Below are 17,607 nucleotides of genomic sequence, written 5' to 3'. Positions count from 1 at the left end.
AAAGTTAATTAACAAAATATTTTGTAAAAGTTTAAGTTAACAAAGATAGTAAATGCATACACGGTGTCCATTTTTCGAGTGCCACTATGGGGATCTCGCTTATCTTGAGATAGAAAGTTGGTTAAATTGGGGCAAAGTTGCAAATTTCCGTGCTGAATAAAAATCTGAAACGAAATTTGAAATATCTTCAATAGTTTTGAAGATATCGCAAAAAAACGAAAATTTCTGATTTTCGTTTTTAATTTTTTTATGATAAACTAATCGTAGTAGACATTTCTAATTAACACATTATTCGGACACTTTTTAATGGAGATTTCAAATATGGCATCTTGTTTTTAATTACTTTCAAGATGACGGAGAAACACGTGGCAACTTTAGTTTTTCTTATGGGCGCCATATTGAATTTTGACATTTTGGGATGACGTCTTTTCTCTCTTTACAACGATATATCGCACATGGCGGTTCAGTATCACATTTTTTCGTGCATTTTTTCCAAAAAACAATTTTTAATTTTTTGAGAAGAGTGCTTTGGAAAAACAAAACGTTCTTTTGTTGTAAACAAAAGTTTGACAGTTTGATCCATCTGTCTGGTTGCAGCATTGTCAGAGAAGCACTCTTTTCAAAAAATTAAAAATTGTATTTTTAGGAAAAATATGATACTGAACCACCATGTGTGTGATATATAGTTGTAAAGAGAAAAAAAGACGTGATCTCAAAATGTGAAAATTCAAAATGGCGCCCATAAGAAAAACTAACGTTGCTACGTGTTTCTCCGTTATATTGAAAGTTATTAAAAACAGGATGCTATATTTGAAATCTCCATTAAAAAGTGTCCGTCTAATGTCTTCATTAGAAATGTCTACTACGACCTCCTCGATGGCTCTTGTGCAAATATACAGGGTGGGAATTGTGTTTGGAACACTAAATATATTTTCAAAACTCAAATTTTTGCAAATAAGTTATTTATGGTAAGTATCATAATTATATAAGTTTACTACCAATCTGATTTTTCGTCACTGACTGAGATGGTACCTGAATATATGAATTACTTTGTATATAACAATTTGCAACCAATTACAGTGGACAAGTATGTTTTTCATTTTGTAATTTAAATTTAAACGATTCTATATTTAGGTTTGGCGGGTAAATTGTCTAATTTGCCTTTCTCTAACCAATCACTTATATTGTTAGGTCACACAGACGGCATCTCGCCCCTGCAAGATGGGTAGCCCGCCCCTGGTTTCGGGGTTTCGAGCCTACAGTTGGATGTCGAAGACAATCATGGAATTAGGTGTACTTAAATTTTGACTACAGTTTTTTTACCACCTCCGTGACTGCTTCATTCACGAAGAAAATTGTTAGTAACAAACAAGTCAGTGCATACATCAAACGAATCGGTATTAAACATATTAAAATAAAATGATGAAAATTATATGAATGTTATTTCAGGGACAAGACCAAGTATCAACATTAATAAACATAAATTAAGTAACCATTACACCAAAAACGTAAACAATTACAAACAATAGCATAACGGTATCACACATGTGATTCTGCATCGCGGTTAAACCAAGTAAATTTCAAAAACAAAGATTCAAACACACAAAAAATATAAAATGCGGCATATAAACCACAAATACGATATAAAGAAATATAAAAATTACTACCTGATTAAATAACAACAAACATTTATGGAGCGACGCGTACACGACCGCCATTCAAGACAAGATGCCAAACGTAACCCCCGTTTGTGGTTTCTAGGTGGCGCATGCAGCTTTTCCCCACCTAGAAATTGCATGGTTGCCAACTCTCAAAAATGTATGTATCGTCGTAAGTTGTATATACAGGGTGGAACCTCTCAGTACATTTATAAAAAAGTAACAAAAAAACATCCTTTCACAAGGACACTTGTTCTAACTGGGAAGACAATGGAAAGGCCTGTTTTCGGAAAGCATCATTATTGATGGATCTGCTTTCTTTGGATGTCTTTAACTGTTTCGGCCGTGCAGAGGTAAATGCTGTAGTGCTAAAAATTACTTACCATTTCGAAATACAACTTTTCTTTACGGTTACCGTATCCAGGCCCTTAGATACCTTCTGGACTGGAGGAGGTCCGACTAATGTATTGCACGTACTTTATGTAAGAGACTTCGGAATGATATTTTTCACAAATTGAAAAGGAGTGGAGTTGCTTTGAACTGACCATCTCTGGCTTAATCTGGAATTTTATTTAGAACTTCATCCGGGACCTGTCACCACCTGAAATTTTATCTGGGACTATCTGGAATACACAAACAATTTCAAAAGGAGTTGAAATCCTCAAAGTAGAATTAACGACCGTATATTTATAAAAAAGTAACAAAAACACCGACTTTCACAAGGACACTTGTTCTAACGATATTAGCACCTCTACCATTTCGGGCCGGTCCTTTGCCCGCCTGTTGACGCACACCTTTCCTATCTCGATGAAGCTGCGAAAGCAATTGTCGCCGTCCGGCGCTCGTCCGTCCTTCAAGTCTAAAATGTCCCCCTTGTAATTGTCGATGTGGTCCCGCAGGAACTTGTCCGGCCGCTGCTCGACGTAGACGTGTAGCGCGGTCGCCAGTTCGAATAGTAAGACGCCGAAACTGTACGTGTCCACTTTGGTCGACATTTTCTTCGAGCGCAAGTAGTCGGCGGGCAGGTAGGGGCCGGTGCCGTGAATTCGGCTGACCTTGACGTGCGTGTAGTCCGACTGGGGACCCTCGCGCGCCAGCCCGAAGTCGCCGATCTTCGCGTTGTCGCACGGGTCGAGGAGAATGTTGGCCGGCTTGATGTCGCCGTGGATTAGCGGTTTCTCGCCGATCGTGTGCAGGAATTGGAGACCCCTGAAAGAACGCGGCTGAAGTGCGCGCTGTCGGGAGGTTTCGGGCGGATTACCTCGCCGTTCCGATGCTCACGTTCAGTCTCTGGGGCCAGGAAAGAATTCGGGTTGGATCTTTTGTGCGCAGCCTGTGTTCTAAGCTGCCGCCGGACATGTACTGGTAGACTAGGCAAGGTTGCGGTCCGCCTATACTGTAACTACAAGGAATAATTAATAAGATTACGTTACACTACCCCCTTTTTAATATGGCGTTGCTTTTTTTCATATATTGTTTGATTTGCTTCCAAAGCGATCATGGCTTTTGAGATTGTAAATAAATTTCCGCTTCCAAAACTGTATCAGAATCGCAGAAATGTAAGGTGCGTAATGTGTACTGACAGATACCTTCTCACGTGTTCTGTTATAATGATATAAAATGATCACTTAAGGATCGCTCCAAGTCTCCTGATAGAACACGCTTTTTCCAAAACTAGTTTTATCAGGATTACAGAACTGCAAAAAGGTGTAAAAGTGAAGCTTGGCGTTGTAGACTGCCGCGTTTGTAGTCTACCGCGTAGTTAATATTTTGCGTAGTAGTTTTTTATCTGTTAAATTGATTTGTTTTGGAAGCCACGGTCAAATTGATTAAAATACGGCACTTTACCGGTTATTGACAATGGAATAAATATCTAACCGATCTAGTTGACTGTTTCGCCATACCCGAAGCAAATACATACCCGTATAGTGGTAGAACGTTATCGTGACGATAGGCATTTAGGCAGTGCAATTCCGTAATCGATTGCTTGATTTGTTCCGTATGCGATTCGGGAGTGTTCCCCTTCTGCTCGATGCGCTTGATGGCGACCTGCGTACGTTTCCACGTGCCACGGAAGACCGTTCCGAATCCCCCCTTTCCCAGCACGGCGGACGGCTCCCAGTTGTTCGTCGCGTTCTGCAGCTCCTCGTAGGGTATTTGCGGTATCGCCCCCGCCGACTCGGCAACGCACGACATTTCGGACATTGGTCCATTCGAGCCACTCCCTCGGCGCTTCATCACACGATTAGTATACGCTCAACAAACTGAATCTATTGTCTAAGACAGTGGTTCTCAACCGGTGGGTCGCGGCCTCCTGAACGTGTCCGAAGGGGTCGCGAAATACAGGGAAAAAATTATAATTCATATGGTTGAGAACCACTGGTCTAACACATGCATCCTTGTTTTAAAAACCGGTTTTAACGCAATCCAGAGCCCTCTAGAGGTTTCCAGAGTCACTTAAGTTCTTGAAATACTCCTACTATATATACAGCTTTCGAGAGCATTCTATGCCATTTTTAGAGCATACTAAATTCTAAAACGCGCTTAGAAAGGGTCCTCTAAAACTTTAGACAAATCTCAAAAGCGTTCTATGCCTTTCCCCTGAACTAGAAAAGTCCAGAAAGCTCTGAAAGGGTCTAGAACATTCTCAAAACTCTAGGTCCACTTCACAATTGCTCTGGAACCGTTTACAATGCCATGAAAAATACTTCTCAACCTATCCCATCAGTCCTTTGGGACCCCTTTGGCCGTTTATGGCCCGCGAAAAATGTCCTTTCCTGAGATGTTTGGAAGAGGCCTAAGGACATACCCAGGAAGTTCTGGAAAAGATCTTGAACCTTGTGACGAACGCCTAAAAACCTTTGAAATACTCTGCGCGACTCCAGAAAGAGTTTATGTGATTTAATGAGATTATTCAAGAGGTAACATATAAGTTAAAAACAAGTTTTGGGAATTATGGGTCAAGTAAGCAGGTACCAAGATTCTAAGAAAGGGTGAAATACACAGGATGTGACTCATCTTTGGCGCAATAAAGTCCTTTTGTAATCGTAACTCATTTGTCGCACATAGATTCTAAAGTGAAGAGTTTTGATTAGCATAATCCCGCTCCGGCAAGATAGGTAACTCGCCCCTGGTTTCGAGTCTACAGTTGAATGTCGAACACAATCACGGAATTAGGTGTCGTAGTTCAAATGGATACAGTTTTTACGTGACTGCTTCATTCATGGAGAAAATGTTAGTTACAAACAAGTCAGTACATACATCAAACGAATCGGTAATCTCCAAATATTAAAATAAAATGATCAAAACTTATATGAATGTTACTTCACGGACAAGACATAGTAATTAACATCAATAAACATAAATTAAGCAGGAATTATACAAAAAACGTAAACGATTTCAAACAAAAGGATAACGGTATCAAATATGTGATTCTGCATTAAGGTTAAATCAAGTCAATTTCAAAACCAGAGATTGAAACTCACAAAAATATAAAATGTGGCATACAAAACAGAAATACAATATAAAGAAATGCAAAAATTACTACCTGCATTAAATAACGCAAAATAACAACAAACATTTATGGAGCAACGCGTTCACGAACGCCATTCAAGACAAGATTCTAAACGTAACCCACGTTCGTGCTCTCCAGTCTCCAGATGGCGCAAATCGCTTTCCCCTCCTAAAAATTGCGTGGTTGCCAACTCGCAAAAATGTGTGCATTGTCGTAAGTTGTATATACAGGGTGGAACTTCTCAAGCTCAATTAAACTGAAACTCTTAACACTTTTTACATGGAAAGTTATCAATTTCCCAAGGCACGTCCAGCGTCCGCTACAACGAAGATATCTCGATATTGACTTAAATTTAATTACACGAAAAACGCCTTGACCACTTCCAAAGAATTATATAACAAATGATTATTTAAACACCTAACATAACCCTGGGTATGAGAAGTACTCATATCCTGGGTTGTAATTTGGGCTTGATTAACAGCTGATTGACAAACAAAGTTAATGTATTTGACAAATTAATGCTGTAGATAAAGAAAGGCGATCAGGGCCAGCAAACAATATACCACGCACATGCGATCGATTGAAACGAATTAAAATATAGGCAAGTGTATAGCCTTGCTTTTGATCGAAAATGCACCACTACAAAATTTCCCGGGAAAACACTTTTTCTTATAAATGTTGGTGCGTAGAATCCAAAACGATTCGTATTTTTTCGCTTAGACCTCTCAATCAAAAGATATGGGCAAAAAACCAAATTCAAAAAAAGATTCAAGGGGCTGTAACTTTTGATTTAGTAGCCCAATCTTCAAACTGTTCGAAATTATGGATTCTAGAGGCCGAAATCTATAAGAAAATGTTTTTTCCCCGTCGATTTCAGACAATTCATTTTTTTGACCCAAAATATAGGCAAGTGTTATAGCCTTGTTTTTGATCGAAAATGTACCACTCCAAAATTTCCCGGGAAAACACTTTTTCTTATAAATGTTGGTGCGTAGAATCCAAAACGATTCGTATTTTTTCGCTTCGACCTCTCAATCAAAAGTTATGGGCAAAACACCAAATTCAAAAAAAAAATTCAAGGGGCTGTAACTTTTGATCTAGTAGCCCAATCTTCAAACTGTTTGAAATTATGGATTCTACAGGCCGAAATCTATAAGAAAATGTTTTTTCCCCGTCGATTTCAGACAATTCATTTTTTTGACCCAAAATATAGGCAAGTGTATAGCCTTGTTTTTGATCGAAAATGCACCACTCCAAAATTTCTCGGGAAAATACTTTTTCTTATAAATGTTGGTGCGTAGAATCCAAAACGATTCGTATTTTTTCACTTAGACCTCTCAATCAAAAGTTATGGGCAAAAAACCAAATTCGAAAAAAATTTCAAGGGGCTGTTAACTTTTGATCTAGTCTTAACCTATCCCATCAGTGCTTTTGAGACCCCTTTGGCCGTTTATGGCTCGCGAAAAAGGTCCTTTCCTGAGATCTCTGGAAGAGGCCTAAGGACATACCCAGGAAGTTCTGGAAAAGATCTTGAACCTTGTGACGAACGTCTAAAAACCTTTGAAACACTCTGCGCGACTCCAGAAAGAGTTTATATGATTCAATCAGATTATCAATGGTGGCGTGGCGTCATAATTATTTGTCAGAAATAATCGTTACATTGTTTACTAAGGTAGGTTTAATTATCTGGCCAGCAGGAATATTTTTTTATTATTAGGATTAGGCTTTTCCCTCCTTAAGCCTATAACACTCTAAAAGCCTAGTAAAGCCTTAGACATTTTTGAAGACCGAAAGACTCCTATTGATGAAAAGTGACCAGAAAGATTTGAAAATCCACCGGTACCTTAAAAACATGTGCACACACGAAAACTGTAGATACTTACCGGAGGTATCGGCGATTTGGGCTTCAACAGCCTCTCGTCGTTATCCTCCCGGCTAACCGGTCCGTTATTAGCAACCTGAGGCACAAGTCGATTATTACTGACAATTCGCCCGTCGTTCAAAACTTTGCGATCGTCGAAGTTCACCAGATGCTCCTCGGGCACGTGCACAACCGGAGCCGGCGAGCTCTTACCGTTTCGCAAGGCGAGGTCTTGCAGCAGGCAATTTAAGTTATCGTCGCCGTCCTGTATGAGCGAGTGATACGTGACGTCGACGTGCATCTTTATCACGGACATCGCTTGGTAGTGCTTCATTCGACTGAGCAGTATAAACAATTCAAGAACTGTGTGATTCTGTTGGCCCCAAAGGGTGAGAAGCTCCTCCGTCGGGGAATTGCCACGGAAGATCTCCTTACGCAAACCCTGGGAAGAGTCGTGAATGACGAGCGTTAATGGGAGGTAATTACCTGAATCGTTAAGAAGTCATATTTCATGTGAGTACCTCCTAGTTCCTCCCACTTGTTGCTGTAGTCGAGGATACTGCACAGTTCTCTTCGCTCGGAATGGGGCAAATGATAAATGTACATACTTCGGTGAGGCATTTTGTTTCCTCATAGTTTTGTAGCTGTTCCAGGCACAGCTGCAGGCAGCTTAATTTTAAACTGGAAAAACCCAATTCCAAGAATCTGTTGACAAATAAAACTTTGAGGTTATAAAGGTCAATCGTTGGTTGCCAAATCGCTTTGTGAATTGTGATGCGGCGTTGTCACGTTGCTTCGTTAAAAGTAAACTTAGGATATTTCTAGATGGCACAAACTCCTACTTGTCAAAATTCTTCGGTTTCGGCGCCCCTCAGGAGACATGAGAGGGTTTACGGAGTGTACCTAAAAAATAACCTGGAATGGCAATAGATTTCTATAGAAAAACACTAGCACGAAGCTCTGGATAGCCTTTGTAAAGCCGGTTTCCAAAACCTTACAGTGCAGGTTTTCGACAACCTTCTGTTACTTGCTTACTAAGAGATCCATATAATTCGGAAATCAAACAAGTGCTTTGCTGGACATTTAAGGCTTTCGAGGCTTCGTCCAGATGATTGATGGTGTCTTTCCAGAGCGATTTTCCGTCATTTTTGACTGTCTTAACCCATTTTCTAGATATTTTTAGAATCGCCTGCTTTGGAAAGGGTATAAAATAATTCAGATAAGCACCTAAGACGCTTTGGAAAGGACTAGCAAGCTATGGATAACCTTTTAGAGTTTTTGAGCTTTTTCAGAGCATTTAAAGACGCTCCACAGCTCTCTACCTATAACACCAAGCACACATAAATATATCTCTGGCGTATGCCAGAGGTTCCACCCTGTATATACAACTTACGGCGATGCACACATTCTTAAGAATTGGCAACCACGCAACTTTTAGGTGGGGAAAGCGATTTGCGCCATCTGGAGAGCACGACGTAGGTTACGTTTGGCATCTTGTCTTAAATGGCGGTCGTGAACGCGTCGCTCCATAAATGTTTGTTGTTATTTTGTGTTATTTAATGCAGGTAGTAATTTTTGCATTTCTTTATATCGTATTTGTGTTTTGTATGCCGCTTGTTTATATTTTTTGTGTGTTTCAATCTTAGTTTTTGAAATTTACTTGGTTTAACCGCAATGCAGAATGACATGTTTAATACCGTTATCCTCTTCTTTGTAATCGTTTACATTTTTGATGTAATGTTTGCTTAATTTATGTTGATTACTTGGTCTTGTCCGTGAAGTAACATTCATATGTTTTGATAATTTTATTTTAATATGCGGAAATTACCGAGTTGTTTGATGTATCCACTGTCTTGCTGTTTGTAACTAACAATTTTCTTCGCGAATGAAGCAGTCACGGGGGTGGTAAAAACTGTAACCATTTGAAGTACGACACCTAATTTCGTGATTGTCTTCGACATTCAACTGTAGGCTCGAAACCCCGAAACCAGGGGCGGGTTACCTATCTTGCAGGAGCGGGATTAGGCCAATCAAAGCTCTTCAGTTTAGAATCTATTTGCGATAAATGAGTTACGATTCGTAATTTCCACATATCTTGTTTTAATTTAATTTGTCTACAAGGCCATGTAATTTTCCATTTTGCTTTTAACAAAAGTCTTTATTGCACCAGAGATGAGTCACCTCCTGTAGTCTTAACCTTTTCTCAGAATGTAGGTACATGCTCTTACCTGACCCTTTGTTCCTGTAGTGTAAGTACTTATCCCCCAGGTTCTACGCCAACTTCACTCTACAAGAACACGGAAATAAAGTCAACCCGGCAACGTTTAAAAATGGCCACCCGAATGACTATTCCCTCCAAAATTACACAAGATCCCGCTTAAACTTGGAAAGTGTGCATGTGGTCAAACATCTAAGGCCGTGACCCCTTACGTTAGTTATAAACAACGCTATGACCTGAAGCACAGTAGGGAAGGAACGTAGAATAAAACACTCTAATTGTGAAAAGTTGGTTTAATAATGATCGCAATTATTAAGATTGGAAATTTAAGGCGAAATAAATTACATTGCAAAAATAAACTTTGAAAATGATAGTTCACCGAATCAAAATAGAAATAGGCTGAGAAAAAAAGAACTTACCAATAAAAAAAACCAGCCGTCAAATTAATATTAAATTGTGTAGCAAAATTAATTGTTTGTAAGGATGCGAATGCGTAACATAAAATTATAACGTCACAAAAAGTAGCAGGTAAACTTCAAGAGGTAACATATGGAGTTAAAAACAAGTTTTGGGAATTAAGGGCCAGGTACGAAGATTCTACGAAAGGGTGAAATACACAGGATGTGACTCATCTTTGGTGCAATAAAGTCCTTTTGTTAAAAGCAAGATGGAAAATGACATGGCCTTGTAGGCAGATTCAACTAAAGACGAAATATGTGGAAATTACGAATCGTAACTCATTTATCGCACATAGATTCTAAACTGAAGAGTTTTGATTAGCGTAATCCCGCTCCTGCAATACGGGTAGCCCGCCCCTGGTTTCGGGGTTTCGAGCCTACAGTTGAATGTCGAAGACAATCACGGAATTAGGTGTCGTAGCTCAAATTTAACTACAGTTTTTACCACTCCCGCGACTGCTTCATTCACGGAGAAAATTGTTAGTTACCATCAAGTCAGTACATACATTAAACGAATCGGTAATTGCTACATATTAAAATAAAATGATCAAAATTTATAGGACTGTAACTTCTGCGACAAGATCAAATAATCAACACATACACATAAATCAAGCAAACATTACACCAAAATCGTAAACGATTACAAACAAAAGGATAACGGTATTAAACATGTCATTCTGTATTGCAGTTAAACCAAGTAAATTTCAAAAACTAAGATTGAAACACACAAAAAATATAAAAAGCGGCATACAAAACACAAATACGATATAAAGAAATGCAAAAATTACTACCTGCATTAAATGACACAAAATAACAACAAGCATTAATGGAGCGACGCGAATGACAACCGTCATTCAGGACAAGATGCCCAACGTAACCTCCGTTCGTGCTTTTTAGACGGGGAAGGCACCTTTTTCCCACCTACAAATTGCATGGTTGCCAGTTCTCAAAAATGTACTAAGTCCTAAGTTGTATATACAGGGTGGAACCTTTCACCTTGAAACGTACTGGTCCTTTCTCCAAATTCTCTTGAAATGGTCATGAAATTAATCCAAAACTTTCTTCAACATCTCTTTAAACTAACTTAGAAGTTTCTCTAAAGTAAACTGTGTTGAAGCTCTTGAACTGCACTTGAAAGCTTCTTGAAACAGTTTTCGGATTCTTCAAATTACCGACAACTTCTTGTTGGCGTTCCTTTCACACTTTCTAGATGTCCCTGAAAATTGTTGTAAAATCTCTGAAGCTTACTTGATACTATCTTAGTATCCTTGACACTCTATTGATATCAGTTGTGTGTGTAAATTAACGTAGTGTTGGACGATGTTTAATTTTGTTGTTTATAGCTGCATTTTAATTTGTTTATATTGTTAATTGTAAAGACATCTTGAAATTACTGGCGTAATTAAAAAAAAGTTTATCTCATGTTTGTCTCTGGTCGTGGATAAGAGCTTATCGCTAAGAAGTTAATCAATTTTGTAAACAGATATTTGTCGCAGGTTTGTTTGTTTAAAGTGAGGCTCGACGGCACGATATAGTAGTCTTTCATTGTGCAGGTGACAAACTGTGTACAGGGTGTTGCAATATGCTAAAAAAACGCAACCAATTTCTTTTAATATGTAAACTTGAACAAACAACACGATTGAATGAAAGAATCTCTTGGTTAAAGAGGTGCAACCACTCCAAGCCATTCTTTCACGACTTCAACCCCATAAATATTTGACAGTATTTTGGCAAATTGTGCGGTACAGTTGCTCAAGGCCATCGCCACATGGTCATTGGTTTGTAATCGCGTTCTTAATTGGATCAGTTGCCGGTTTGCTTATGGTGAATAGTTCCACGGGAACGTCCTTTACATACTCGTAGCTGTTATGCGAATGTACTCCATTCTCGACAACTTCCACATGAGAGCTGCTTGTCGATCGAGGGGTCTCTTGAGACTGGGTGGACTCTGAAACGGAGGTGACGTAAATCGGACAGGCGGAAGTTGGGGGATACCTAGAGAACGTCTGCTGTTTTTGCGGTTCACGTCGAAGGCCGAGGAGTTTTTGGCCAAGGACCAACTGAGCACGTTCTGCAGCATCAAACTGTTCGATATCAACACCTCCTCGGGCAGTTCTCGACCGTTTTGGGCGTTGGAAACGAACTGGCTCTGCTGCCGGTAAATTCCGCCGAAGATCTCCTCGGTGCGTCGCGACAGCGGGATGATGACCCTATCCTCGCTGACGTCGGACGTCGGTTCGTAGACGTGATGGCCGAAACGCTCGATCGTGCTGACGCCCGCCATGCCCGTCACCTCCATAATGCCGATCTGGGTGGTGCGCACGTGGTAGGGGAAGTTCTTGTTGGCCATCGAGGGCATGGTGAGCATCTGGCAAAGCTGTCATCGGAACGAGGCGGAAAAGATGCGCTCGAGCTTACCAGGAACATCAGGTGTCCCGCGAAGGTGATCAGCAGAAGCACGCCGCAGACCACCGACTCCCTCACCCATTTGTCTATGAAGGCGTTCGCGGACACAATGAACGCGGGACCGGCGATGAACCACAGGGTGCCGCAGATGTTGAATGGGTAGTAAAACATTGACTGTAACAGATTGACAATGTTGAACACAAAATAAGTGATATTCTTGGTGGAAATGCAAAGAATAAATTTATGAACCGTGGCGCAAATTTGGTGCGTTTTTGCGTCGTTTAACTTCTATAGGGCATTGTTTGTTTAAGAGCGAGAAGGACCTATAAACGCCTTCTAGAGAGATTTCATGCCCTCTCCATTGTTGTCAAAGCTCATCATCGGCCCCAATAAACTGCGCAGTTAAGATGCTCCAAACTCACCTTCTCTGGATAGTGCTTGAGGGTAAACACCGTTGAATACACGAACATCAGCCATGCGATCACCCTTAGCACGATCAGGGCGTAGCCTGCGGGCGACTCGTACAGGTAGAGCACCTCGCCCGGGTCGAAAACCTAAAAGCAGCGGTGAGGCGGAAGGAGAACACGGGTCGTGGTACAAACCTGCGCTTCGTATATGAAAATGCAAATGTAGGTCACCGAGTAGAGGCACATGAAGATTGTCAATTTGACGCTGGCTCCCAAGGGTAGACGTCCCCTCGTCACGGTGTAGCCCTTCGCCAGTAGCAGGAGTAACAGTAAGAAGCACGTTTCCGAGCCGCCCATAAACATGCTACCTGTGAAATCAAACCGATTAGTTTTTTCATCAATTTTGCTGGCGAAAATTGCAAAGCCTGAAGGATTAAAGGAAGCGAAGTTCAACGAATCAGAAGACAAGGGAATAAAAGGATCAATGGATCAAAAGGTCAAGGATAAGCAACCAAAGGACCAAAAAGATCCTAAGGATTCGATCAAAGAATCAATAGAGAAATAGAGCAATGGATGAAAGAACTGAAAGGTTAAGGAGGCTAAACATTTGAGGACGTAACGTTGCTAGATAAAGGATATAAAGATCTAAGGATCTAAAGGCTTAAGCAAAAGTTCTTAGGATTAAAGGATGCAATGAGAGATCCAAGGGTCCAAGGATCTAAGGATTCAGAAGTCCAAAAGTGTAAAAGATCTAAGGATCCAAAGGTCAAAATGTAAGGGTCTATGACTTGAAAAGCCTAAGAACCAAAAGTGTAAGGATCAGAAGATCTAAAGATCTATTAAGTGCGCTTAAGCTAAAGATTTTAAGATCAAAGGATGCAATGAGAAATCTAGGATCCAAGAGTCTAGGGATCCAAGGATCTAAGGATTCAGAAGTCTAAAAGTGTCAAAGATGTAGGGATCCAAATGTCAAAAATATAAGGGTATATGACTTGAAAAGCATAAGAACCAAAAGTGTAAGGATAAAAAAATCTAAAGATCTAAGTGCGCTTAAGCTAAAGATTTTAGGATCAAAGGATGCAATGAGAGATCCAAGAGTCTAGGGTTCCACTGATCTAAGGATTCAGAAACCCAAAAGTGTCAAAGATCTAATGATCCAAAGGTCAAAATGTAAGGGTCTTGACTTGAAAATCGAAGAATCAAAAGTGTAAGGATCTAAAGATCTAAGTGCGCTTAAGCTAAAGATTTTAGGATCAAAGGATGCAATGAGAAATTTAGGATCCAAGAGTCTAGAGATCCAAGGATCTAAGGATTCAGAAGTCTAAAAGTGTCAAAGATGTAGGGATCCAAATGTCAAAAATATAAGGGTATATGACGTGAAAAGCATAAGAACCAAAAGTGTAAGGATAAAAAAATCTAAAGATCTAAGTGCGCTTAAGCTAAAGAATTTAGGATCAAAGGATGCAATGAGAGATCCAAGAGTCTAGGGTTCCACTGATCTAAGGATTCAGAAACCCAAAAGTGTCAAAGATCTAATGATCCAAAGGTCAAAATATAAGGGTCTATGACTTGAAAATCGAAGAACCAAAAGAGTAAGGATCAAAAGATCTAAAGATCTAAGTGCGCTTAAGTTAAAGATCTTAGGATCAAAGGATGCAATGAGATCAAGAGATCCAAGAGTCTAGGGGTCCAAGGATCTAAGGGTTCAGAAGTACAAAAGTGTCAAAGATCTAAGGATCCAAATGTCAAAAATATAAGGGTATATGACTTGAAAAGCGCAAGAACCAAAAGTGTAAAGATCAAAAGATCTAAAGATCTAAGTGCGCTTAAGCTAAAGATCTTAGGGTCAAAGGATGCAATGAGATATCAAGAGATCCAAGAGTCTAGGGGCCCAAGGATCTAAGGATTCAGAAGTACAAAAGTGTCAAAGATCTAAGGATCCAAAGGTCAAAATATAAGGGTCTATGACTTGAAAAGCGTAAGAAGCAAAAGTGTAAGGCTCAAAAGATCTAAAGATCTAAGTGCGCTTAAGCTAAAGATCTTAGAATCAAAGGATGCAATGAGATATCAAGAGATCCAAGAGTCTAGGGGGTCCAAGGATTTACGGATTCAGAAGTCCAAAAGGGTCAAAGATCTAAGGATCCAAATGTAAAAATATAAGGGTCTATGACTTGAAAAGCGTAAGAACCAAAAGTGTAAGGATCAAAAGATCTATAGATCTAAGTGCGCTTAAGCTAAAGATCTTAGGATCAAAGGATGTAATGAGATCAAGAAATCCAAGAGTCTAGGGGTCCAAGGATCTAAGGATTCAGTAGTCCAAAAGTGTCAAAGATCTAAGGATCCAAAGGTCAAAATATAAGGGTCTATGACTAGAAAAGCGTAAGAACCAAAAGTGTAAGGATCAAAAGATCTAAAGATCTAAGTGCGCTTAAGCTAAAGATCTTAGGATCAAAGGATGCAATGAGATATCACGAGATCCAAGAGTCTAGGGGCCCAAGGATCTAAGGACCCAATGTTGTCAAAGATCTAAGGATCCAAAGGTCAAAAATATTTACCAAAAGTTATAATGAACAAAAGATACAAGGGTCTTAAGGTTGAAGTATGCAAATATCTAAATATTCTAAGGGATCTAGATTCTGTGGTTCTGTTTTTGATGGTTTCTCAGCCTTTATTGACTTAAAACCTTGAACCTTAAGCCTTAAGAGTTATTAACATCGTTTCAGGTACTTAACAAGCGTTGCGGGGTTTCAAGTGCAAAGAGAGCTTCCAAAGGCCTAATCAAAGAATATTTTAGAAACTAGAATCGATAATCGCTTCTCTCTTTAGGAGAGCGTCTCTAGGAGCCGTTGTGAATCTTGGAGAGCTTTTAACAGTTCTAAAAGATTTTTAAGATCAAACTAAACCTAAACAAAAATCCGGATTACTTCGAGCGAACATTGGACTTTGAACGGCAAGCAACCTTTGAACTTTGCACGGGCTTATTTTCAAAGATGACCACATCGTTAACTTTTGAGACCTCTATTTAGGTAGTTTTCAAAGTCCTCGTCAGGAGGAGAGCGAAATAACCTTGACGGCACCCAAATTTCGCGTTATGGAATTTTACATGGAGTTGAGTCCCTACTATTCATCATTACATGATTAACATTATTCGATATAGCTGAATGCCGGGGGGGGGGGGGGAGGGTTAATAGAGGTCGTCTTATGAGATTTTACATCGAGTTGAGTTAGGATCGGCCGTATGTACCTTACAAAAATTGAAATATGACACGGAATTTTAATGGATCTTAAGAATTGAATATGACAACGCGAAACTGGGGCCATTGACCTCTCGTTGCCTTAAAAATGAATACGACATCGCAAAGTGTGGTCTTGAACCGCGACCAACCTTTGCACTTTGGACGACGACAAACCTTTGGACTTTGAACGCCGAGTAAACTTTGGACTTTGAACTTTGAACTTTCTTAGAACAACGGAGAGGAGATAGAGAGGAGAATAAAGGAGAAGTGGCGTGGAGTGGTGGTGTGCTAATCAGAAGCTTCTTACCGAAAGTGTTAGCAGTCGGTGCTCCCACCCCATTCATCGCGAACTTGAGGTACGCAGCCGTCTGCAGGACAATGCCGAAGAATTGCACAATCACCGACATTACAAAGAGCTTATAGGTCGTGTGCAGCAGCTGTCTCGATTTCAACTCGACCGTACATATCAGAATCGCCAATATCAGTAGGGAGTACGAGATGCAGAACGTTATCAGAATTGGCAGAATGTCTAAAAATCCGTGCTGAGTCGTGGACACTTCGGACGCGGCTACTTACAGAATTGGTCGGCGGAGAAGTGCTCGTGAAAGTAGTCTCCAGGATTGCCGTTGGTCATCAGGATTCGGTACCTGATGCGAATGCCCTGGAAGAGAGGCGGTTAGTTGTCGGAAGTGGGGGAAGGCGCTCACCTTGCTACTGTTGCAGTTGCTAATTGCCACGAACCACCACCGTTCGCGAGCCGTATCGAATCTGCGAGCGTTCTGGCAGAGGAGCATTCGCGACTCTCTCTGGTTGAGCTGGTAGGAGGCATGCCGTTTTCGAATGGGGGCCTTGTAAGTTGTGGGGGGATCTGACGAATTGTAGACGAATGTACCTGTAGTGCTCGAGACGGTTGCTGCTGTTGCCTCAACAGATGAGGTTGTTGCCTCAACTGAGGTTGTTGCCTCAACAGTTGAGGTTGTTGTCCCAACTGTTGTCGTCGTCGTTCTTAGCCGAATAGTCGCCCTTGCAGTTGGCGTAGTACTCGTCGTGGTCGTCGCTATCGCATACTTCGTCAACCGGCATCCACCCTCGCCGCCGGAAAGGGTTAAATTTATAATTTGATTTTGCTCTATGTTTAACACCCCCTCCTTCTCGTAGCACGTCTGCAAGCGCAACGATTAGCTTCAGCCCCGACGTAAGCGACCTACCTTATTTGTCTTGTAGACGGAAGGCCACTGGTCTTTGGTATCGTAGTACAGCAGCAAATTTGGGTACCCATACTCCTCGTTGAACTCAATCATGTACTCAAACTCTCCGTCCAACGACAAGAAACAGAACCTCGTCAAAAATGCCCAATTCTAAAAAAAATTCACTTTGACCTGTGGAAGACCGCCGGTAACTTACGTCGTTCGTCTTCAGTTCGCCCTCCACGTATTTTCCGCAGATCTCTTCGCACTTAAAGAACATCACCAGCACCCACAGCTTTCCCAATTTGTTCATTTTAGGTTTCGGGTGTTTATGTCTGCGGGTCGCATTGATTAAATCAATAACGGGGAAACGCTCGGTTTCCATGGTCCTGTGATTCACAACAGACCCCCAATAATTTATTATTTGTAGCTCCGCTGCAGTTTTTTTCCTCCGGGTTTCTTGCATTGTCAATCTTTCCACTTTGCGCTCGTTTTCTATTTTGGCGATCTCGCTCTAAATCTTCTGATGACTATCTAGAAAAAGAGACTTATAAAACTCCGCTTCTTACGGGATTAATAAAGACTTTAAAAGCCTCTAAAATAACCGGAGACTCTCGAAGGTTCTTAAAGAACTCTTTGAGTTTAATGGTCATACTTACAGA

The 17,607-nt window shown here is 40.5% G+C and overlaps 3 protein-coding genes across 3 annotated transcripts in view; 1 reads left to right on the top strand and 2 right to left on the bottom strand.

Annotated features, from left to right (window-relative positions):
- Positions 1-17,607, top strand: part of LOC116161736 (anoctamin-4-like) — a 319,822-nt gene that overhangs the window by 169,858 nt on the left and 132,357 nt on the right. The window lies entirely within an intron of this gene.
- On the bottom strand, positions 2,311-7,785 carry LOC116161742 (serine/threonine-protein kinase pelle). Its single transcript, XM_031475207.1, has 5 exons — positions 7,520-7,785; positions 7,056-7,475; positions 3,580-3,890; positions 2,920-3,060; positions 2,311-2,867 (listed from the first exon to the last, which is right to left on the bottom strand). Exons 1-5 carry the CDS (start codon positions 7,652-7,654, stop codon positions 2,375-2,377), a joined length of 1,500 nt encoding a protein of 499 aa, XP_031331067.1. The 5' UTR covers positions 7,655-7,785; the 3' UTR covers positions 2,311-2,374.
- LOC116161740 (transmembrane protein 145-like) lies at positions 10,733-17,411 on the bottom strand. The gene is made up of 10 exons (XM_031475201.1): positions 17,163-17,411; positions 16,967-17,116; positions 16,466-16,921; positions 16,335-16,419; positions 16,066-16,287; positions 12,718-12,890; positions 12,538-12,669; positions 12,128-12,289; positions 11,705-12,077; positions 10,733-11,657 (listed from the first exon to the last, which is right to left on the bottom strand). The coding sequence occupies exons 1-10, from the start codon at positions 17,409-17,411 to the stop codon at positions 11,482-11,484; spliced, it is 2,178 nt and encodes a 725-aa protein (XP_031331061.1). The 3' UTR covers positions 10,733-11,481.

This window comes from Photinus pyralis, unplaced genomic scaffold (genome assembly GCF_008802855.1).
Source record: "Photinus pyralis isolate 1611_PpyrPB1 unplaced genomic scaffold, Ppyr1.3 Ppyr1.4_LG10, whole genome shotgun sequence".
NCBI lineage: Eukaryota > Metazoa > Arthropoda > Insecta > Coleoptera > Lampyridae > Photinus > Photinus pyralis.
This window is presented reverse-complemented; position numbering and strand designations above follow the sequence as displayed.

What these genes read in the sequence shown, in the direction of transcription:
- LOC116161742 (XM_031475207.1), bottom strand. Translation starts at nt 7,654, where the DNA reads ATGCCTCACCGAAGTATGTACATTTATCATTTGCCCCATTCCGAGCGA. An exon ending in CCAAATCGCCGATACCTCCG is followed by an intron (nt 3,891 to 7,055) that starts GTAAGTATCTAC and finishes CGTGTGATGAAG; the next exon opens with CGCCGAGGGAGTGGCTCGAA. An exon ending in GTGAGCATCGGAACGGCGAG is followed by an intron (nt 2,868 to 2,919) that starts GTAATCCGCCCG and finishes GCGTTCTTTCAG; the next exon opens with GGGTCTCCAATTCCTGCACA.
- LOC116161740 (XM_031475201.1), bottom strand. Translation starts at nt 17,411, where the DNA reads ATGCAAGAAACCCGGAGGAAAAAAACTGCAGCGGAGCTACAAATAATA. An exon ending in CCGTCTACAAGACAAATAAG is followed by an intron (nt 16,922 to 16,966) that starts GTAGGTCGCTTA and finishes TTGCGCTTGCAG; the next exon opens with ACGTGCTACGAGAAGGAGGG. An exon ending in CGGGACACCTGATGTTCCTG is followed by an intron (nt 12,078 to 12,127) that starts GTAAGCTCGAGC and finishes CAGCTTTGCCAG; the next exon opens with ATGCTCACCATGCCCTCGAT.